We start from the raw sequence: 24,067 nt of genomic DNA, 5'->3' as shown, positions 1-24,067 counted from the left end.
AGGGAATGTTTAAATGAGAAATGACCAACGTGGACGTAGTGACTTTCAAGGCTCTCAACCTTCCAAAACGTTCGGAGTTGTAGCAACGTTAAATGATAAGGACGTGGAACAGGGATCTAAGGTTCCTTGAAAGATTCTGGATGTGCTAACTTGGAGAGTGGCTCTGTTTAAAGCCGGGAGCCTCCGCCTTTCCAGATGCTGGGGAGAAAAGACTTAGGGGCTGGACTGGGCTTTGGAGCAAGACCCACAGAGTTCCGCGAGCGCGGGCTGGCACATCCAAGCCAGATGGCGGCGCTTTTCACTCCGAATCTTTCGCGACCTTGTAAGGAAGTGGGCGCGGGCTGCGCAGAATTGGCGCCTACTGATTGGCCATGCTTCTCGGTGATTGACGGATTCCTGGGCTCCGCCCCCCGCCGCTTTATTGACGCTAATGAGCAAGTTCTTCCCACCGCTCTCCTGCCTGGAAGTGCTGACAGATCAAGGCAACAAATTTCAATTACAATCCCTAATTTGTGTCCGCAGAGTGTTTTTTACCCATGTTAGTCCTCTCTGGCTCATCAGATCTTGGAGCAGCAGGAGGAGGTGGAGGGGGTGGGAGCGAAGGAGTGTATCAGTGAGAGAGAGAGAGAGAAAGGGAAAGAGAGGGAGAGCGCGAGAGAGACCGAGGGAAGGAAACTTGGCGGTCGCGTCGTCGCCAGTTCCTCGGATCCCAGCCCGAGAGAGAAAGAGGAAGCGCCAAATTTGTTTTTTGGAAAGGGGACGGATCTCGGAGGCGCCGAGAACCGTTCCACTTCGGGGTAGGGCTTTCCAGGAGCGGGTGCGTGCGCGCCGCTCGGAGTATATGCGCCAGGGGCGGCGGGCGCCCGGCGGCGGGGATGGCCGAGAAGCGGAGGGGCTCGCCGTGCAGCATGCTCAGCCTCAAGGCGCACGCCTTCTCCGTGGAGGCGCTGATCGGCGCGGAGAAGCAGCAACAGCTTCAAAAGAAGCGGAGAAAGCTGGGCGCGGAAGAGGCGGCCGGGGCCGCGGACGACGGAGGCTGCAGCCGGGGCGGCGGCGGGGCCGAAAAGGGCTCCTGCGAGGGAGACGAAGGCTCTGCGCCCCCGCCGCCGGCGCGGAGCTGCGCGGACCCGGAGAGCAGCTGTGGCTCCCGCGGAGCCGCGGGTGAGTCTGTCCCTTCCCGCGCAGCTTCTTCCTGGCGCGACCCCTTCCCGGTCGGCCCCGCCGGCCCGCACGCCCGCCGCGAACCTGAACTTCTGCGAGTCCGAGCGTGTGCGCGAGGTGGCCGGAAAGCGGCCCAGCAGAGGCGGCCGCGCGTGCCTCGGCCCTCGGTGTCGCTGGTGCCCGGGTCACGGCCCGCGCGGTCACGGCCCGCTGCTGCCACCCACTCGGAGCCCCTCGGCCGTTTGTGGAGCCGGGCAGCGCGGATCTGTGCTTTCCGCGTTTGCCTCCCTTGGGGTTCCAGCCAATGGGTGCTCCTTTTCCTTTCCCAATTGCCAAAGCCTAGGGCGTTGGGGGGGGTGCAGAAAGAAAGCATAGCCGCCACCCCCACCCCCCGAAACCGGAACGGATGCCCTAAACCGTTTGTGCAAACCAGGAAGAGGGCGGCGTACTTGCGAACGCGGTTTCCCGCGGGTTAGCGGAGCGGTTCGCGTCCCTTCTCTCGGACTCCTCCGGCTCCTCGGCCAGGGCGCGGGCTGGCTCTGAGAGCTCGCTCAGTGCTGAGCTGCTGGGTTGGAGCTTGGCCGCACCGGGGTCTGCAGAGGGGTCCAGAAGATGCCCCAGGCCGGGTCGAAGCAAGGCGCTCCGGAGTCCTGTCGGGCCCAGGGGCCGGGCGCGGTGGCCGCCTGCGCTTCTGGGCGCGGGTGGTAGCGCGGTCTGCACTGGGGACTGCGCTCGGGACCTCGTCTCCGAGTCCGTCCCACTCAAGTCTCAGGGCCCTGTGGTGACGCGAAGCTATCCGTGGCCCAGACCTCCCGCAGCCCGGCGGGTGGGGGGACGCGGCCTGCGCCGCTCCAGGGCCCGGGACTTGGGGGCCCGGCAGGCCTTCCCGGAGCGCCTGTGCGTTGCTGGGGCCCGAAGACACCAGAGCGTCCCCGCAGTCCTTTGCTCCCGGGCCGGCAGCCTGCCTGTCGTCGGGAGCCCTCACTGGGTCCCCTCTCTGCCTTTTGCTGTCCAGGCAGCTGTGAGGATGGCTTCCTGCAGGGCACTTCCCCGCTGGAGTCCCCCGGAGGCTCCCCGAAGGGATCCCCGGCGCCCGCTTTGGCCCGGCCCGGGACGCCAGTGCCCTCGCCGCAGGCGCCGAGGGTAGATCTGCAAGGAGCAGAGCTCTGGAAGCGCTTTCATGAGATCGGCACTGAGATGATCATCACCAAGGCGGGCAGGTAAGGGGCGAGCTTGCATGGAATCCCCCACGGGCCGGCTTTGGCCTCACCCTACCCTGGATGGTTTGGGAGAAGGCTCTGCTACGTGGGGAACACTTTCTGACAGACGCACACAGCCCTGACCATGCCTCACTTCCAGGCTGGCTTTGCCTCAGGGGTTGGCGGTGCAGTGGGCGATGAGGCCGCCTTGTTGATCCGGGAGAAATCGCTGTGGTCGCCTGTGCTGTCGCGATCAAGGTTGATGTTCGGAGTGGAGAGTACTTATGGATTCGAGGTCATATTTACATTATTTGGGCTCTACTTATCCATTCTGGAGCCAAAGAACATAACCCGCCTTTTATTTTAAAAAATAATTTACTCCACAGCAAGCTACTATTTACTTTTTCAGATTTAAACTTCCAGGTTGGTTCTTTTATCAGAACATTTCCTGGCACTATATGAACATGATATGCTGTATTATTTTGAAATTAAACTAGGATGAAAACTCACTATAATCGTGCATAATATATGTTTAATCATATATAGCTGTAAGACTAATTATCTTGATTTCTAAAAACTCTGTTTGTAGATCCAGTTAAATATTTTTCCAGGTGAAATTCCAGGCAAGACATTAGCTTAAATTTGCAAAAAAGTACTAAATGTAAACGTAAGAAGTTATCTTTTTTTAAAGCATGAAATTCGCACAACCGGTTAAGTAAAATAAATGGATTTGTTGGTAGACCATAGTAACTAGAGGTAGCCGCAGAGACATTTACACTTTAAGTTTTTCAGTTCATTTAGTACAATAAAATTTATGAATAATATCCTTAGAAACTTTAAAAAGAACACACGACTCTTTCAGGGAGTACACATGGTAAAAACCTGGATAGCATAAAAGTATCCAAACTTATTAGAAATTACAAAAACATATTTTATTGAATCCATATGCTGCCTTCTGCATTTTCACGGAGCTTTTATTAATGATCCAAATTTGGTTTTCGAGAACACAAAGCAACAGTCATCTTATAAAGGATGTAGTTAAAGACCTTTACTCTTTATCTTACAGGTGCACTGAAATGGTACTAAACAGCCAGTGCCATATTAAAACTGTTCGCATGCTTAGTTAGGAATAATGGACTTGCCTTCCTCTGGAAGTGGTCTTTAATAGCATTACTGTTATAGAAAAAAAAAATCGGTAAACAACAGCACTAAAGTTTGTGCTATAAAGTTAAATTAGCAAAAATTAGATTAACTGGCACAGTCCTAGACATAAATCAAGACGAATTTTTTTAAAGGACAAACATCTGCATTTGTTTTTTATACTTATTTCTCACTGTTATGTTTCTTGCTGCTGTGCCCTTTTTAAATGATAGGTGCGTCTACCTTAGTATTTCCTTTGCTGTGTATCTCGGAAGCTAGGCGAAATGGAGATTTTCATTGCTTTCATTAGCAAATATTTAAGTAAGTGTGATTTAGGAAGGAAGCATTTTTGAAGTATGATGGAGAAAGGAGTAATTTGGTAAATACACATTATGTTTAGTTTCTGCATTCAATAAAGAAGTTTTACTATACCTTTCAAATTTGGAGCAACTTTTGCACTTCACCCTTAGCATGCTGCAGACAGGAAGTCCTGTTTCAATAAAGAACACATTGTTTGGTTATAACATGGCACATTGGTTCCTTGTGGTTTTTTATAACCCTCTTAAAATTTCATATTATATTTTATCACTTCTAGAAATTTGAAATTTCTATTTCTACCACTTATTCTATTTTGTTATTTGTATTATTAGATGTAAATACACATATTGATTTTATCTAAAAAGTAAAGTACTTACGTTAGTCCCACTGCTCCCTCAGCAGACAATTCTCTCATTTTTAGCTGTACTGACAATTCAATAAACGTGGACCCTATGTACACAGGGTACAGCAAATTACATTTTAAAACCTCAGTTTGGATATTTTCTATGTCCTAACACTTTGCTGAAGTTAATGCTCTAAGTTTGATCATATTAAAATACAGATTAGAGAGGTTTATTCATTTTCAGTTCTTATCAGAATCAAAAGCAAAGCCCAAATCCTCTGTCTCCTCTCCTTTGTAATTAGGCGCATGTTTCCTGCAATGAGAGTGAAGATCTCCGGGTTAGATCCTCACCAACAGTACTACATTGCCATGGATATTGTACCAGTGGACAACAAAAGATACAGGTACAGGGATTGGATCCAGGACCTCAGAAAGCACTAGGATTTTGCCAAGAGTACCCATTTGATTTGTGACTTCTGTGATTTTTGCTTCCAGAAGAGTATAGGATTTCCAGATCCATAATCCGATGTGCGTGGCTTGCAGCACCCAGATGGTGCTTTCTCTTGCAGTAAAATGTGGAAACAGAATTTCTTTTTGGCTTTTAATAGAAACAGAAATGTCTTCGATCATTGGGTACATAATTGGGGTCAATTCGGTATTGCTAAACTAAATGCATCTTTCATGTAGATGCGCATTTCAATTAGACTTTTCAGAGGACTTGCTATGCAGTTTGTATATACACATTATGGTAAATGAAATGTTTTCTTTATGACTTTTTTGATCTTCATATTTATTTCCTTTATCTTGTTACATTCAAAGTCATAAAGGTTTGTGGACTTTTTCCCTCTGAGGAAGTTAAAGCTTTCTATAAGTAAGATAAATAAATTCTCACAATTCATTGTGATATAAGATATTTCCAAACTGGTAATGAATTTGGTTGGTTTTGATTGGTAGGTAGCAATTGTTTAAAGTCTTCATTGTTTTTAAAAGAGAATATATTTACCTAGATATCAAGTAATCTGTGAAAAGATACATATTCTTGAGTTTCAAGCCAAAATTTACTCTTGCTCTTTGGGAAGAAGGCAAATCAAAAATTTTCAGTGACAATGTTTCTTATTTTTCTGAAGAATTTTTAAAAACTAGCATTTAAAATAAATAAATACCAACATTTTAAAAAGAAAGTTTTGAATGTCAGGGAGATCAGAAGATGGATGCTCTTTTAAATTTTCTCATATATTTTAAATGGTGTCTAGTAGTTTTTAAATGAAATAGAATTTGAATTTTAGCAATTTATAATTTAGGGAGTATTTGCAAAACAAATTTATGTGTCAAAAGTATACAGATTTTAATTTGAACAAAAACGTGAAATACTACAAAATGACTAATAGAAAGGAAGTTTTACTTGTGTTTTTGTGTATGTTTTATTACTTAAATCATGAGGACATTTTGCTAAAATTGTCTACTGCATAACAGAAGTTAAAAGACATAGACATTTAAATTTCATTCTTGAAATATACTTGATTTAAAAACCCATATTCTATTTGAGTTTTGTGCTGAGGAAGATAATGAGCTTAGAAATTATCCTTTTCTTCTGTTTGTATCCTATTTCTTCCACCAAAACTCTTCCATATATTTTTGATGTTTTGTTTTACTTAACTGAATTTTATTTACTCTTCCAGAAAGCAAGGAAACATCTCAATCTAGAATTAAAATGGTAGATTTTAATGTTAAAATGTTAAATGGTAGCTTTTAATGTAGATTTTTATGTTACATATAAATTTGCTTTCATTTATATTGCTTAGTAAAAAGAAATTTGTTTTTAGTGCTGGTGTTTAGGATGTTTTACAAAGAATGTGTAACACATACCATTTATTTTCTTAGTGTATATGGTGTTTAAACTATTTAGTATGCATAATTTTGTAAGATTTTGTTAGAGAATATAGCTATTTGGTAGCAACCCAATTCATAGCAGCAGTGAAGTTTTTTTCTTGAATCTCTAAAATTTTCATTTTATTTTCCAACTTTTTCAGCAGTATTAGAAAAAAATTTGGCTTATTTTCTGATGTCAGAGTCTTATTTGGTAGGGGTAAAAATGATTGCTACTTACTAGAATGTAAAATTAGTAAGCACAAGATCCCATAGCTAGCAATTTACTTATTAAAATTGCACCATACCATTTGAAGGAAGGTTTGTAATAATTACTCTTTTGTGCTTATATATTTTTCCCCCAAGGAAAGAAATTACTGTGAAGAGTAGAAGCATATAAAAAAAGGGTATCAAGCTCAAAAGAGAATGAAATATGTGACCCTCAATAAAACAAAGAGCCATAGCAAAGATGTTATGAACATATTTTATGCTCTTTTATTTAAAAAAATTTTTATTAATATACGTTTATGTTACATAATAAGTACATTCAGTGCAAATGGGTACACATACATATCACATGTGCATCCTTTTAATTTCCCCTTCTCTTCCCTACCCCCATCTCCTCTTTTAAAAAGAAATTTGCATATTATCCAGGTAAAATTTTCTGACACTATTTGCAATCTTACTATAAATTGGCTGACATTTTAATACATCTGGAACAAAATCATCTAAGACTATAATTTTATTTTATATTCTTTTCTTCATTGATACTCTAATTTTTAGCTTTTAATTAGTTTATTTTAAAGTAACAGTAAATGATAGTCTGATTATAGGACTACACTTTGAGATTTTATTACTTGAGATATTGTCACTTAACGTATTGCTCTTGCTGAATCAACATATTTAAACAAGGATATTCTGTCTCTAATTAGAAAAGCAATATTAATTAGATAGGTCTTTATTTTCAAAGTGTGATTTGTATCTTGATTAGTAGTATTTGAGAACCATTTGGTGTAAGAAATATAGGAGATGACATGGCTTATATTTTATAATTATTTAATAATCTTATATTAAACTGAGTATTTCATCCTTACCTTATAATACTGTAGAATTAGAAAAATACAATTCTAAATGATAATAGGTAAAACTTTTTCTATCAAAAATATGGCAATTTCCTCTCGCCTTTCTATGGTCTGTCTCATCAGATGTAACCTAAAATGCAAAGTGATCTTTAAAGAAGTGGGACATTTTAAGATATAACTTTCAAGTATTTTGAGACTCACTTAAAGGTGAGTTTGGCAACTTCATGTCCACTGAATATTTAGGTGGAAAATATCAGATTATAGTGTGTCTAATGTGACTAAATTGTTAGAAATAAGATACAGTATTTGCATTTGTGGGTGTGCAGTTTTTCACTAAGCTCTTTCACATACTACTTACTCTGAGTTGTCAGTAGAGCCCCCACTACTTCAGAAAGCTTTTGAAAACTACTTGGAGACTTATTTTGGGGATGAGGAAGAAATCAATTTATTTTAGACTGTAAGAAGAAGAGTACACACGTGTTCTTGATTCGGCTGAATTGGAAATACCAAGAAATGAATAGCCCAGCTCCTGAGGGCCTTCCTCGTCTTTGCCTTCTAGGTATGTTTACCACAGCTCTAAGTGGATGGTGGCAGGCAATGCTGATTCTCCTGTACCACCCCGGGTGTATATCCATCCAGACTCGCCTGCCTCTGGGGAGACTTGGATGAGACAAGTGATCAGCTTTGACAAGCTTAAGCTCACCAACAACGAACTGGATGACCAAGGCCATGTAAGTAGACGGCCACTACTGGTTGTCACAACCATATCTATGCTATGTCTGACTGAAGGGAATGAACACTTCTAAGTTAGCCCTTTCCTCATTGATCAGCATGTGCATAATCTGTGCAAAATAAAGATATTTGTGTCAGAGACTATACTTACAGCTGAAGTATACTATGAGGCATTTAATGTACTGAAACTATATATTGTGTGTGTACTGGAATGAGAGAAGCCAAGGTGGAGACTTTTCTTTAGCCAAAACACTTGTGTGAAATCTCATGAAGTGCTAATTATTGTACTTCAAATATGAATACTATTTGGAATTTGGCTAAGCAGGGATAATGATTTATCGTATCCCCTTACACCACACTCTTTTCTCAGCCAGGGCTTATTGCTTCTCAGAGTCAGTCCAGGCTTATTCCATTCGTGAGTTCCATCTGCAAGCTCCCAGTTGCTTTAAAAGGAAATCTAATGTGTCAAAATATGTTACAGTAATTACTTTTATTCTTAAAACTGCTGAAACATGATATGTAAGTCAGAGTTCAGCCATTCCAATAATACAGTCATTTTTAACACCTTATTAATTTTTGTGCTGTATTGTTCTTAGGGCAGATTTCTACCTTAGTATATTAGTAAATTAGTAACTCTGGATACCTGTTGATTTCTGTTCAAAATTAACATTTCTACTAGGTTTCTGTTATTCAAGAAAGTTTTGATTGAAGCAGAACTGAAGTGCCTTTTGAAGAATATATCATACATAAAAGGAAAACCAACTAGCTCATTATCAAAGTGGCAACATAAAGAAAGAATATTTATAAGCAAATCTTGTAAAACAAAAACACAAACTATCATAAACTGGTGAGATAGTGATAAGATAGTGATAACAGGATGTGATTGGCGAGTTGCTAGCCAGTACATTAGCACTTGACCTTCATGAAGACCTTGGAGTATACTAATTTCATAGTGGTACAAATATAGTGTCTAGATTTTTAACACACATTTAGTAAATCATCACATTGGTAGTGCTTTTGTTTATTGTTGCCTCTTATAATTTAAAACATGATCAGAAAAATAGACTTTATGAATCCAGTTTTATGACCTATATTAGTATATCACTTCGTTTCCTTTCTTTTTATGTTGTACGTTTATCTTTACAAGTTAACATAGTTTGTAAGAGTTGTTTGCCCTTGATTACAGTGAAAGCACGTTAGTTTTTCCGGTCTCGTTGAGGGAACTGACTGTGAATGCTGGAAGCCATGTTGTTTTGTCTTTTAAAAATAGAAAAAAAAATTCCATTAGTCTAAATACCGTTTTTCTTACTTATTTCTAAAAAACCTTAGTGTTTACTACATTTTTCTGAGTTCAACAGTTTAAGAATATCTCTTTTAAAGAGATAATTGGACCCAAAATTTGTATGCTATCATTCATAAAGTACAAAAATTTTGATAATTTAAATCAATATAATCATTTCCCCATTCTTTCGGTTCAAATGAACAAAATTTTTGTATCTAATAGTTTCTAATATCTAACATATCTAATGTTAGATATAGATTTAGCAGTTTACCTATATGATTTTAACTTTATAATTTTACTAGACTTTATTGAAAGCAGCATTCTTTTGAAAAGGGGATGTGTACATATGTGTATATATATGTATATATGTTGAGAATACACATGTATGTAATATATATTATACACACATAAAATATATAATATATATTATGCATATCATCTATAATATATGTTATACATATTATATATACATTATAAAGTGGTACCTTACTTTATGAACTTAATTCTTTCTATGATTCTGGTCACAAACTGAATTGGACAAGAGCCAAATCAAATTCAATGGTTAGGTTCAATGTTGACCTTATAACGAAATTTGATTCAACCCTTATCCTTGGTTTGCAACCAAAATCAAGGAAATATTTAAATTATATGTATATTCATGAGAGTCAGAGGTTGATTTAAATAGCTGGGCTATGTGATTGTGGGGGTAGCAGGCCTAGGATAAGCTGTTGTTGCAACTTGAATCTGAGGACAGTCAGCGCTCAGAATTTTCACTCCCCTGGGGGCCTCTGGCTGTCTTCTCATAAGGGCTTCAGTGAACTGGATGAGGCCAGACCCCATTATGGAGTGTAATCAGCTTTACTCTAAGACTAATGGTTTAAATTGTATCACAGCAACATCTAGACTGATGTGTGACCAAATATCTGGGTGCTGTAATTCAGCCAAATTGACACATAAAGTTAGCTATCATATAGCATTTTTACAACATAAAATAATAGATTACAAATTGAAATCCACTTCCTTAAAGTATTTCACTATTAGGTAAGGAAAACATGGCAAGGAAAAGTGTATCATCTGCTGGTGAATTTTTTCTTTCAAGATTGTGGCAGGTTGTACTAGTTTAAAATTGATACGTATGGAGAGTAGGAAAAGGGCTGTTACAATGCAGTTTGGAAGCAAGGAAGTTGCCTTTTCAAAACACTTAAAATGTGTGCACTATCAGTAGATACCAGAGGAGAAATACGGAGGGCAAGTGCTCTTTTTGGCATATGTGCTGCCATATGAGGGCTAAAGTGCTCTTTTTTATTTATTCAAGGGACATATTTTTTGAAACTCTGTAAAGTGTAGTAAAAGAGACAAAGACATAGGGTCTGCCTTCGGTGAGTTTGTAGCCTAGATGGAGAGAGAAGGAAACGTGTGCGAAGATTATCATCCTCCGACTCACAGAGGCAGAGATGCCACCTGAGTGTATATACTCAGTTTGATAACTGCAAAGGAGCCTAGAATAGAGATTAAGAGTTCGTAATTCTACTGTTGATCTTGCTTCAGGGGCTAAGAAGATAGTAATACCATTAAGGTGGGAATTTCTAGTTTCATCATCCCTTTCCCGGAAAAGAGAGCTCTCAAAGACTTATCCCTCTCCCCTTCCCCATCCTTGTTCTATTCAAAAGGAAGATACCGTAATCTTGAGTAAATGTGTAGACTCAAATGAGAAGTGATCTTCTAAGTCTTTTTCTTTCTCTTGTTCTTTTTTTTTTTTTTTTTTGGTTTGGTCTCTCAGTTCCCAGTTTTACTTTGCTAAAGATATGCAAGCATTTAACATAACATGAGAACTCCTTGTAGATTTGAAACTTTTATCAATTTAACACAAAGTGGTTTCAGGAATCAACTCCTTACAGGCTGTGACTCAACCTAGAACCACATGATAGGAGATGATACACCTCTGTGGTTTTTTCCAAAGTGACTTTTCCTCTTCCCAAATACAATAGTATTTAGAGAGGAATATTGATGAGAATCCAGAGTAGAAACGTCCCTCTGAATGTTATGAAGACTTTACAATAAGGATCCCAGGAGAATCTGTAGCTAGCTTTATGCTGACTTTTATGCAAACCAAGATTGCTTCTTGGGCTACCCAGGTGCAGATGGTGGGGTAATTTCTCATCACATGGATGTTTGCTGTGCACCTGGAATTTGCCAATGAAAGAAAAACATGTAGATTATCATTTCCATGAAAGATTAAAAGACTGATAATGATGGGCCTTAAGCTTCCCAGTGCTGGGATGCTTTAGGAGGGAGTACACTAGTCAGGGGACTGTAGGTGAGCTTGTGCTCACAGCTGCTGAGAACTGGAGGATACAATACCCTCATTCTCTCCCTGCTTCTCCTTGAGAACTGTGTAGGTGGGGAAGCAAGATTACAGGGGATCGATTTAGCTCAGTGGCACAGCGCCTGCCTGGCAAGTGCAAGGTCATGAGTTCGATTCCCGGTACCGGAAGAAAAACTACAAAAAAAAAAAAAAAAAAACAAAAAAAACAAAGATTACAGGGGAGGTTGAAAATGTTTCCCTAGTGGCAGGGATTTGCAGTGGCTTACAGGTAAGCCACATCTGTGATCCTGGGCAAGTCAGAGATTTGGTTTTCTTGTGGGCTATATTAAAATCAGAGAACTTTGAGTAAACTGATGAACTTGAACTAAATTTTAAGGAATGCTTCCTACACGGCATCACATATAAAACAAAAATAAGACTATCTTGCTACAGAGCTTGTGATTTTTTTTTATTACAGCATTGACTTTCACCATTCAAAGTGAGTTGGTACTCAAAAGCACCAAAAATTTAGAAAGCCGGAGTTTTATTATCTGTTCTTCCTGATCTTTTGCTCTGCTTATTTCAGCATGGGAATTTAAGTCATCTGGAAAGTTGCCAGTCAGCAAGGAGTTTCTCTATTGAGCTGTTCTGTGAGACTAGATGCAGCTGCCTGTCTGTCAAGTCTCCATCACTTTCAAACCACCAGATCCAAAATAAAAATGATTATGCTTCTTTTGACTCAAATCTAGTCTTTAAATTAGAAACACGTGTATTAGACTGTACAAGGGAAAGTACTCTGTTTATGGACATAGGCCTGTGTTAGGGGGTAATGTCATTAAAACATCTGTCTAAATAGAAATAGAGAACATAGAACATGCACAGCAGATAGAATTATTTGGGCTTTGGTGGTGAACATTATTATTGTGCTGCTCCTTTATGAAAGGCCAGTGGTTTTCCTATTTGGGCTTGTCCTATTAAATAAGCAAAATATTATCCACTACTCACAATGGTAAGTATGATAGTTCCTTAAAAATCAAATTATGCTATCTTAAAAGAACAAGTGGTACTTGTTTGGCATGCCTTAAAAATTTCCAGGGGTACATTAAGTTACTATGGACAATGTTGAAAATATATCATTTAGCTTGAATAATCTTCAAATCACTACTGACGTTTGTTCCTTAACATGCAAACATACCAGCATGTATCAGCCATTTCTGTACCCTATTCCAAAATAGCCCAACTAAAGTCATCTTTAAACTGTGGAATGATGTAAACAAAGAAGATCAAAAGGTATATATCTATATGGAGAATCTCCATGAGAGAATCGGTTCTTCATAAAACAAGAACCTTTTCTGCATTGACTGATAGACAGAAAACCCAAATAAATTTTTATTCTTTCATTCTAAATCCGTTCATTCTAATCTTCTGAAATCAGTACACATTTATTTTGGCTTGTTGATATAAGTAAGTTTTCTTTAGCTGTTCTTATGCTCTGGGATTTGCTTCTGAAACTTATGCTAATTTTCCCTGGGAGTTTATAAATTCTGTTTTCTTATCACTAGCATTTTGTTTCATAGCTTGGAGAAGAGCAGAAGAATTTTCCCTCAAATTCTACTCCCAGAATAGGAAGTGTATATCAGTTTCCAAGAGAGAAAGAGAGATTAATTAAGAAACAAAGAAGGACAGGAAAAAAAGAGTTAAAATTAACAGAATTTATAAAATTTGTCACTTGCTGTTTTATGTTCACATTTACAAGAATCATAGAGATTATTATTATAATAATTCTAAGAAAGGACTGGAACAATTTATATCATAAACTTTCAGCTGGTGGCTGAGACATCATTGGGGCTTACTAATTGATTAATCTGCCTCTGCAGGCTGAGAACCATCATTGTATTTATTTAGCTGAGTCTAACCCAGTGATGATCCCTGTCTATACGACATAAATTTATAATGAGTACACATAACCATGGTGGTCAGAAAATGAGTCATGGTCTAAAGCAGCCAGTTTCCAAATCCAGCAGTGAAGAATCAGAAGTTTTGTCTCTGCAGACCTTAGCTGCTTCATTATTAAATTAGGGGACTAATGTCAGTTTTTCAGATTTAGAAACATCACACAGAACACTGCATATCAAACAGGGAAGAAGAACACCCTTACATGGAGGACAGGGAACAGACCCCCAATCTCCCTCTCTCCTAACCCCCTCCCTTAACTTAGTTCTGAGAAAAATACTAACTGGAAGATACCTTTCAATTCTGTTGAGATGTTGGGGCTTCTAAGGATATAAACTTAGATTTCCATTATATCTTTTAAAATGAAGATTTGTAAACATAACCAGTTAAGAATTACATACTGAAGAAATGAGAAAAAAATCCATAGTCACTGAAAATATATGTAGGATATAGTGATAGAATCATTAGAATTAAGTGTTCCTCTGTGTTTTTCAAATTTTTGACCTTACAGTAAAAAGTGTCTTTTATGTATACACATACTCACAGGTAACAGAAAACGTTTTGCAAAACAGGGCTTCCTATCATCCTTACTATAGGCACCACACTCCATTTCCTACTTTATTTTAATAATTTTATCTATCTTAAAAATTTCTAGTTACAGCCCTTTGGATTGATTTCATGAGCCACTAATGGATCGCTGAAATTCTGCCCTCCTCTGACACCTGGAAACACAGTTTCCAGAGGTTTCAGGTTCATGCACGTGTCCAAGGTGACTGTGAAGGCTGTGGTCCCCTCTTGCTTTTTCTCATCCTCGTGCTTCTCCCAAGAAGCTTGTTGAGGCAGCAGGATCACAGCAAAATTATTAGATCTGCTGTCCAGTCATTTCTTCCTTCCACTGATGGAAATGAAACTTCAGGGTAAAAAATAAAACAAAACAAAAAACTCTAACTATAGCACTAGTTACTACCCAAAGGTAAAAGCATCCTTTTGTGGTAATGAACTCACTCTCCAGGTATAAGAATGTATGTGTTTGGGTTGACCAAGGACTCTGAATTTGGCTTATTAAACTGCCTACATTTTGAAAGACATGAGGCAGGTCACCCGTTGTGTTTTCCCGTGACTTTTGTTTAAATGTTTCCCCTCTAAATTCATAACAGCTAAAAACCTGAATACCACTCTTATGGCTCAGGAAAGATAGGAATTTTTCACTAAAATCATTTATTAATACCTGAATATAGAATTCAAGAGCAAATGGAAAACCTCACTGGATGAGGCTCACCCTTGAGGGCATAAAATATGTAAAGAAGAGAAAAGGTTCACCTGGAATTCCATCATCCAGAGAAGGTCACACTGTTCATATCTTTGTATGGTACCCTTTTACTCTTTTAATGTAGTTGTGATAAATGCATAAACAATTTGGGTGCTGTTTTTATCACTTTAAGATTAAAACTTCCATAAACAGTATTCATAGCAACTGAATAGTACTGGATTCCATGATGTGGGTTTTCACCTAACTACTCATGTTGGGCACATATGTGATTTATGGTTCTTCCATTATTCCATGTACATCTCCACACATAAAAACCTTTTCTGAATTGGGAATACTTCCTTCAGATAAATTTTCAATGAAATAATTGGGCAGGAGGCAGTTAGCCATGTTGCACAGTACTTGGCACAGTCTATGAAGGCCGGTGTTTCCGTTTTCTGCAGTCTTAGCTTTTAATAAACTTTACTGTGAGCAGCAAAACTGGGTTCTCCTAGCGAAGAGGAGCCTTTGGGAGCCACACACAAAGCCAATCCCAGGCATCCTTAAAATTCCCTTTGCTCTTGAGTATACATGTAGTTAGTGATGAAGGGATCATTTCTGCTTAAAAATAATCTTGAGTGCAGATATTATATTTAGAGGTAGGTTTGATGCTGTTTAATAATTTTAATGTCATTTTTAGTTTTATTAGTTTGGACTCTCGTTTCATCTGGTTCATTATAAATAAAATTATATGAATTTATTCTTATATTTTAAGCAGTAGAAAAGCTTGATGTCGGGTTCCCATGGTTGTACACAGGGTTTCACTCAAGTAAAAATTTTGATTTTATATTTTTTTATATTTTTTACAAATAACTTCCTAGCCCCCCTCTCTCTTTTTGATATGTTTTATTAAACTGACACTTTTTCATCCTTGGAAGTGTTAATTCTCAGGAGCAACAATTTATTTTACGTATTGAATATTTAGATGTAGTACCAAGAATGCACAGAGCTTCCTGATTAAATATGTTTTTTTTTCCCCCTCAAAACAGATTATTCTTCATTCCATGCACAAATACCAGCCACGAGTGCATGTCATCCGTAAAGACTGTGGAGATGACCTTTCTCCCATCAAGCCCGTCCCGGCTGGGGACGGAGTGAAGGCATTCTCCTTTCCAGAAACTGTCTTCACCACTGTCACTGCCTATCAGAATCAGCAGGTATTCTTCTCAACTACTTTCTTTTTCAGACTTTTTGGATAAACAGAAAGCCAGTTATTCTCACTGCTGCATGAACATGTGAATTATAAAATGCTTGGCACATATGACATTCAAGGTGTACATGGGTGTTTGTGAATATATAAAATAACCATTCTTTACCTGTAATTCTCCAAGTAAGGATACTCTAATAAGGACCTCTTCACAACCCAAATCTCCATCCACCAAAGATTGGATAAGAAAATTGTGGTACTTTTATAGAATGGAATATTACTCATCTATAAAGAAAGATAAACTCGAGGCCTTTATATGTAAATGGTCACAATTAGAGACCATACTCATAGGTGAAATAAATTAGACCTGCTTGTGCAAGCACCGAATTGTGTCACTAGTGTAAAACCTGAAAGAGTTAATTTAAACTAGGAGGTATGATAGACATTGTGAAATGATAGGAAAACACTCAAGGGTAATGAGTGTTACCTATCTAACGGGGATGTGGGAAAAGAGAAAGGAAAGAAGGAGAAAGTTTGCATGTATGTGTATGTAGGATAGTTATCATAATTGTTCCACTATCTTCTATTTATTTGCTGAAAGAAACTGTCAATGAGTCCTTGATTGATCAATATTGCATGTCTATATCTGTTTTCATGAGAAACCACTTTGAAGATATCAATATGTAATACAACAAGCAGTGTTAATTTCCTACCACTTTGTTTGTAACTCTGTATTGTCTGTACTGTTCTTTTGCTATTTTGTGAAAGGTTGTCTGTCTGTTAATATTTTCCTCCTTTTATTTTTAAAATAAAAGAAAATAAGGACCTCTTCAGACAAAAGGAGACAGACATGTAAAATATGAAAATGCAGTTGTATCATAAGGCTTGGGATTGACTGTAAAAGTAGCCCATGAAACTATTTCAGAATCGTTTTTACTGTACACTCAATTTTATGTTCTGAAAAGGGTTTTTTGCTTCAAGCCACGCTTTAATTGTGATACACAGTGGTGTGTACTTTATAGTCAGAGAGACTAGCAATTGTGAAGCACTTATTTCATAAAGTTGGAAATAATTTTAGGAGTGAATTTTTCTATATGAATAAACATATTTCTTTAAGTCTGTGTGTATATGAGTAGAATAAGCATAGAACGGAATGCAATTTTAGGCAGTTCTCATAAGAAATAGCCAAGTAGTAGAGGCTATGTATGTGGTACACTTTGTTTTTAAAGTTTCAGTGGTAAGCCAAATTATTTCAAGCCTCCATTTCCGTTTGTTTTTATATACATCTCCATTGGATATGTAAGGCTTTTCGCTTTCTTTGCTGTGCTCTCTGTTACGCTGAAGCTTTTCAGTAGCTGTGGGCCCTCCCATGTGCTCTCCTTTTGGACAGAGAGGCCCAGTATTCTCCTTTGTGTGGAGACATCAGTTTCACAGTGGAAGCTGGTCTGTGTTCTACAGTCACGCTGCCACTCTGTCACAGGCTTGTAGGAAGGGTTGTGGGCTGTAACTTTTAGGTCTAGGGACAGTCGAGATGATATTCTTAAAATGTATGTGTGGCAGAACCTGAAATTGGTCTTAGGGAAAATTAGTGTCTGAGGTGAAAACAGCAGGGGTTTTAGTATGATTTTAACAACCCTAATTCATTGTCGTTTTCCACACACTGAAAGTCTCTGTGCTCTATACATATTTTCTTCTTCCCTTTGTGATGTAGTAAGTGTAATGCATTGGGCTTCTGGCTTATGTTGGGGCTAACACCGTTTAACAGACATTGATGAGGGAGTAGAAAAATTAGGATGGAAGTTGATAACGATAAAATGCAATAATATTCACTTTTTAATTTCTCAGCAATCACTTTAAAGAACTTATGGAAAACTGATAAGCAGACTCACCCAGCTGTTAACAATTTGGGTGCTGCAGCCTAGGTGGCTAACCCATTTCTACTATGGTTATCTTAGGAAGGTTACTTCTAAAGCCTATGGTAAAGGAAAAACATAAAGTTGGAGTAATATGTACACATAAGCTTCTATGATAATTAAATGAGTAGTGTGCTTAAAACAGTACAGCAGTCTGCATTTAATAAATGTGACCATGTTAGCAATAAAAATAATAGCAATAGTAATTGTGATATATTTCTATTTATTTATTTTTTTTTGTTGTTTTTTTTTTGTTGTTTTTTTTTTTCTCCGGTACCAGGAACCGAACTCATGGCCTTGCGCTTGCCAGGCAGGCGCTTTTGCCACCGAGCTAAATCCCCAGCCCGATATATTTCTATTTAGACAGGCACAATTATATAAATCTATACTCTTCAAAATAGTGTTTTAAGTATTTGAATTATTTAGCATTACCTAAACACTGTTGAAAGGAACAGAGAATGGGGTTATAATCTGTGAAGATAGAACTTTTCTTCAATGATAAAATGGTAGACATGGTGAAGTAATTATCAAATCCTTCCATTATATCCTTTATAATGTAGTTTTGTGCACATACCAAGATGATATCACCTGGAACTCGTGTGTCTTAAGTGTTGCCCCACAGTCTAGAGGATGGCTGAGAGCGTGCACAGGCGGTATAGGGAAACTGTGAAGACTTCCTGTGCCTTAGTGTTAGTCAACAAATTTCATCCTTAGTCAAGATGGTGCAATTAGAAATGTATGCATTAATTTTGTGATGTCATTAAGCCTAGACATTTAAAAAGCAAAGCATGGCGTACCTCTGAGAAAACAGACTGCACATTCCTCAGGAAAAAGTAGAGCTCTGGTAAGAAACAGATGAGGTGTCATTTATTTGTGTCAAGTTCAGGATAATTTTTAGATGGAGATGATCAAAACATTTGTAAATCCTACCCTCCGCCCAAATTTTGAGGTCTTAATGGGCAAGATGATAGTGAAGAGTCAACAAATAGAACTCTAGTTAAAATTAAAATGTCATTTGTTTCTACTATATACGTATACATAAGATTTAATCCCATTAGAACCTTCAAAAAGTGGTTATCTCTGGTTAGATACTCACTGTAGTGCTGTGACAAAATTAGGACTCCACAGACAAAAGATGAAAGAATATAACTTTCAGACGAAAGTCATAAAGATTAAAGGAGAAACAGAAAAATACAAAGGCAGAAAATTAAAGGAGGGTGGATATCACCTAAATTTGAAGAAGAGAAGATTGTGTAGGAGTTTAAAATTGGAGCATAGAAATAGCTATTAAGTACAAGTTGTTGGATATTACTTGCTCCTCATCACCTCTATTTGCAAGAAAAACACGATTAAAGCACATTAGCAAAGTTAAAGGGAGCAACTTCGTTTTCAAGAGGATTGTTAAGTGTAGGACAAATATTGATAGATGATTTAGATTTTCCTTCCCTAGAAGTATTAAAAGCAAATAAAACTTCTGTATATTCTGAGATCTGAGCACAGTGGGACACACAATGTAATCTCAGCACTCAGGGCGACTGGGAGGTTTAGAAGTTTGAGTCTGGCCTATGCAATCCTGTCTAAAGAGAGAGAGGGAGAGAGAGAGAGAGAAGAAAGGAAAGAAAGGAAAGGAAGGAAGGAAGGAAGAAAGGAAGAAAGGAAGAAAGGAAGGAAGGAAGAAAGGAAGAAAGAAAGAAGGAAGGAAGAAAGAAAGAAAGAAAGAAAGAAAGAAAGAAAGAAAGAAAGAAAGAAAGAAAGAAAGAAAGAAAGAAGAAAGAAAGGCAAACAAGAAAGAGGCTGGAGAGATAGCTCAGTGGCAGAGAATCCTTGGCTGGTTTCTCTTCTACACTGCAAAATAAAAAGGAAGATATGTATCTTTTTATACCACATGAGTATTCTGGATGGTTTCTGAAATTTTCTTTTAGCAGCTAGGATATTAAAATATGTGACAAATGGAGAGTAAAATCCAATATTGTCTTCTATCAGTTAATTTTTGAATCATTTGTAGCTCCGTGGTAATTTCTGTTCTTTAAAATATCATTTGATCTTTATATAGGATGCACTTTTTTTTCCTATTCTGCAGATTACTCGGCTTAAGATAGATAGAAACCCATTTGCCAAAGGCTTCAGAGACTCCGGAAGAAACAGGTGAGTCCTAATGAAAAACCTGGTTGGGATAAACGTGTTTGATATTTTATTGTGAATTTCCCTTACTAGCTACATAGTTAGATTTACTGACACTGCATGGAAATCATTCCTGATGAGAGTTTAAACTGGCTAATACTCTTGTTCCTTGGAGATCAATTGTTTCTGGAGTGTAACGGTGTGGCCGCAAGGTGAACTCTCACATGTGCTGCTGGGGTGAAGATGGACAGACACTCAGGGTTTGTTGCATGCTGTTTCTGAAGCAGCCTTGAAGAAGCCTACCCCAACATGTCCAGGGGCCTCAGTATTTCAAATAAATATCCTCTCTGCCTTTGCTATTGGTTTAGAATTTCCTTAGGGATGACACAACTGTCCATTGATTCTTTCTGGAGAGTCTGATAGGGTCTCTTGTTAACTCAGATTTCCAGCTGGAATATGAAACTACTTCCTGTTGCCAAAAGAGCTGATGTTCTTTAGTTTCCAAATTTGTCTTGGCTCTGATGACAGTCATGCACTTGTTTATTTTTTCTGTGTTGTGTTTTACGGTGTTTGTACTAAGTGGGAGAGCTGCAATAATGAATTTTACTTGATTACTTTTATCAAAAAGCAGATCATCTAGTATGTATGCCAAGGGTTTTAAAATTGATTGGTATGATTCTATTCCTCTACAGTTTAGTGAAACATTTTCTAAAATAGCTGTTAATAATAAAATGTAATAATAGACTAATGTTCTCCAACTGCCTTTTCTGGGTAAGGCTTTGACTTCAGTGTTTTTAAAAGCATCTTGTTTCTAAAAAGAAGTATTTGAAAAATTGTGTTACTTTACTTCCCAGATTATTCTAATACTCCTTGAAAACTTAATATTAATTAAGTCTGTCTGTAATAAATCAAAATCTCCATTTATTTATTTATTTATTTATTTTTGGTTTTTTTCCGGTACCAGGAGTTGAACTCATGACCTTGCACTTGCCAGGCAGGTGCTGTGCTGCTGAGCTAAATCCCCAGCCTACTCCAGTTCTTTTAGAGGCACTGTCATTTGAACTTTTAGAGAGAAAATAATCAGATAACAGTCTAGAGTTTTAGTTCTTTCAGCTGATTAATTGGGCAAGGTTGGTGATAGAAATCTTTTCTTAGTATACACTCAATAGCTTGCAGAAGCCTGACGTCATCTTCATACATGAGATCATTAAACATCAAGCAGTGTTTAAATATTTAATAACTAAAATGTAATTAAAATACAAATACAGTAACCTTCAACTTAATGCGGATAGATCAACAAGACTGAACCATAGAAAAGACTTCCCTCTGAAATTCTGCACTCTTTGGAAAGGTTTATGGTATTTCTACAAGTTGTCTCATGCGCTGAAATTGTTTTGTGTATTTGCTTGGCTTTTATTATGTTACATTAGCTACTAGATAATTTGATTTTGAGATTTTTGAATTTTTCAGATTTGCAGGTTTTAAATTTTCTGCAAGTTGAATGCAAATTGAAACACAGTTTTGTAATCTAAGAACTTCCACTTAGGGAGGTGACTGATGAAAACTTTTTAGATGATTCTTTTTCTACTTTGACAAATGCTTTGATGGAATCTTTTGTGATTTGGGTAATATCAGAATAATATTTAACCATTTTCTTGAATTGGTTTCAGTTTATTTCTTTTTAAGCAGGAAAATAATTTGTTAATACTCGGGTACTGCAGCAGGGCAAACTCAGGCTTTGAATTTACACAAGGAACTGTGTCCAAGGTATTGCCCTAGCGAAGACCTCACTGGAGGCTCACTGCTTCTAACTTGCTTGTTCATTTCTGAAGGACATTAAAGAAACATTCTTAAAATATATAGACAGATAGTAACCATGAGTGAATCTTCTACAAGTGAGATGATAGATGTACATGACAAATTTTCAAGAAGAAGTCTTGATATGACAGCCCAATGAAAGGACATTTGATTATTTAAATGTGGTCAGGAAAGAAATTAATAGCATTAGTGAGAAGAAACTGCTAAGTCTATTTGGTATATCGAAGTCAGAATGATTGATTTGATATGAAGTTTTTCTTCCTTTTGTCTGTTTCAGGAATGTGTAGGTGTAACATGTAATTGTGCTTGTTATTATTTATTTCCTGACCCTCCTAAAGTATTAAATGTTTTTAATGGGTACTCAGAAAACAATGAATTATATTTTGACATTTTAATTTAAAATTTTTATTTTGATCCAATTCTTAAACAATAACTTGCTACAGATGAAGTGTAATGTGTCTGTATATGCCTGTTTTGCTAGTAAAACAAAGTTTTAACTTTTCTTCTCATGAAATTAGTTCTTACTTAGCATAGATAAACTTTTCACTGTAACCCTTCAATGTTAAATATCTTTTCTTCAGTACACATTTGCAGTACACAATGATTACATGTATTATGGGGAGTCGATACATGTACATAACACATCTTAGTTCTTCCATTTATTTTTTAAATCTCCTACCCCCTTTTTCCTTTCTCTCCCTCTATCTTTGTTCCCTGATCTATTTGAAAAAAATTCTCCCTATTTCCTGTCTACTGTCTTCCACTTTGCTCTTGCTCAATACCTATAAATCAGTATACCTTGTTTGAAAAATTTGATCTTAACATTTTGACTGGTAAATGTAAAAGACACAAATATGAAGAAAAGAAAATTGGTTATGACCTTTCTAATTCATCTATTATTTTTCTTGGTGGAGAATGTAGTGATCTTGGGAATATAGAGGAGCACAATAATTTTTCATATATTAATAGAGATAAAAGTCCATGAGGAAAAGTTCAAAATATTTATCATCCTGGTTGTTTTTGAAAGCAAAATATTTTTATTTTTCCTCATATATGAAATAAATTGAACAAGACAAGAAATAAACATGTACATATAATTGTCTAAACTTTATAAAACAATTTTCTTTAATTAAAAATTATCCTTTCTTAGCTATTTATGGCTCCACAGTCTATTTTATAGGAATCAGTAGCTTCAGTCCTTAAAAGCTCTCCTGCAAGACATTTGCTATGTGAGAGCGAATTTATGTGCTGAAAAGAGTTTCATTCTTCAGTTAGGCCTTAGGTTTGACCCTATAAAATTTTTTACTCAGGAAGGTACAAAAATTTCTTCTCTTTAAATACTTCAGGAAAAACATAACCATTTTACTAAATAAACTTGGCCATTTGATAGCATAAATTAAGGCAGTGATAAAATGTGGAAGTTGTTCAAAGGCACCTTGTATAAATTATCGCCTTGGCTACTCTCCTGCAGGAGGTGCCTTTCATCTTTTCTTTAACTAGATGAGAAAAGTCTCCATTACTGGAGAAAATGAAGGCTTTTTAACAAAAGTCCAGATTCAGCTAATAAATATTTTATAACTGTTTCCTGCAAAATATCTGAAATCCTTTCTGGAACTTGCAGTGTGAAACAGCAGCCTCAGGAAAAATATCAGAAGTTCTAAATCAGATCACTTGTGGATATGTTACCTTAAAGCATCTACTTAAAGCTTAGGGCTATATATTTGTGACACTCCGTAACTTCTCAAGTATTTGGTTTATGCATTTGAAGCATAATAAAGTTTATATTGCTAAAGCAAATAATGCAGTAATGCACGTTAATTTAGTTAGTACATTTCTAAGTCCAGTGGATGCTTGTTAATTGTTTTAGTAAACTTCAAGACTGCTCCGTAAGTATTTTGGTATATTTGCTATTTAAATCTACCATTATCAAAACCCATCTATGTGGTGTTAAAAAGCAATTTTTAAAAATAAAGCTAAATTCTAACATTATTTTGCATTTAAAAATCTTACCTCTAGAAAGATACAAATTTAGCATGGACATAAAGTAAATATAAAAAGAAAAGAACAACTGGGGTGAGGGAAAAGGGAAAAGAAAGAAGGGGAAATTATGTATGTATATACAGGATAGCTAACATAGTTGTACTACTGACTTCTGTAGCTTTACTGAAAGGAACAGTTAATGATTACTTATTTGATCCATCTTGCGTATCTCTGTTTTCCTGAGAAACCTCTTTGAAGATATCAATACATAACACAACAACCATTGTTAATTTTCTACCACTTTGTCTGTAACTTTGTATTATTTGTATTGTTCTTATGCTATTTTGTAAATGGACATCTGTTTGTTTTTTTTTTTTTTTTTTTTTTTTTTTTTTTTTTTT

The 24,067-nt window shown here is 37.3% G+C and overlaps 1 protein-coding gene across 1 annotated transcript in view; it reads left to right on the top strand.

Moving 5' to 3' along the window:
* The first annotated feature begins 384 nt into the window (after positions 1-384).
* The window catches only part of Tbx18 (T-box 18), a 37,815-nt gene continuing 14,132 nt past the window's right edge, over positions 385-24,067 (top strand). Inside the window, exons 1-6 of the mRNA XM_005377699.2 lie at positions 385-1,161; positions 2,177-2,381; positions 4,464-4,565; positions 7,669-7,840; positions 15,677-15,844; positions 19,828-19,892. Of these exons, the coding sequence (XP_005377756.1) occupies positions 876-1,161; positions 2,177-2,381; positions 4,464-4,565; positions 7,669-7,840; positions 15,677-15,844; positions 19,828-19,892 (998 nt within the window). The 5' untranslated portion in view covers positions 385-875. The remainder of the gene's footprint in view (positions 1,162-2,176; positions 2,382-4,463; positions 4,566-7,668; positions 7,841-15,676; positions 15,845-19,827; positions 19,893-24,067) is intronic.

Source organism: Chinchilla lanigera, unplaced genomic scaffold, assembly GCF_000276665.1.
Source record: "Chinchilla lanigera isolate Chin_1 unplaced genomic scaffold, ChiLan1.0 scaffold00010, whole genome shotgun sequence".
Taxonomy (NCBI): Eukaryota; Metazoa; Chordata; class Mammalia; order Rodentia; family Chinchillidae; genus Chinchilla; species Chinchilla lanigera.
Note: the sequence above shows the minus strand (reverse complement) of the source record. Positions and strands in the feature narration are given on the sequence as shown.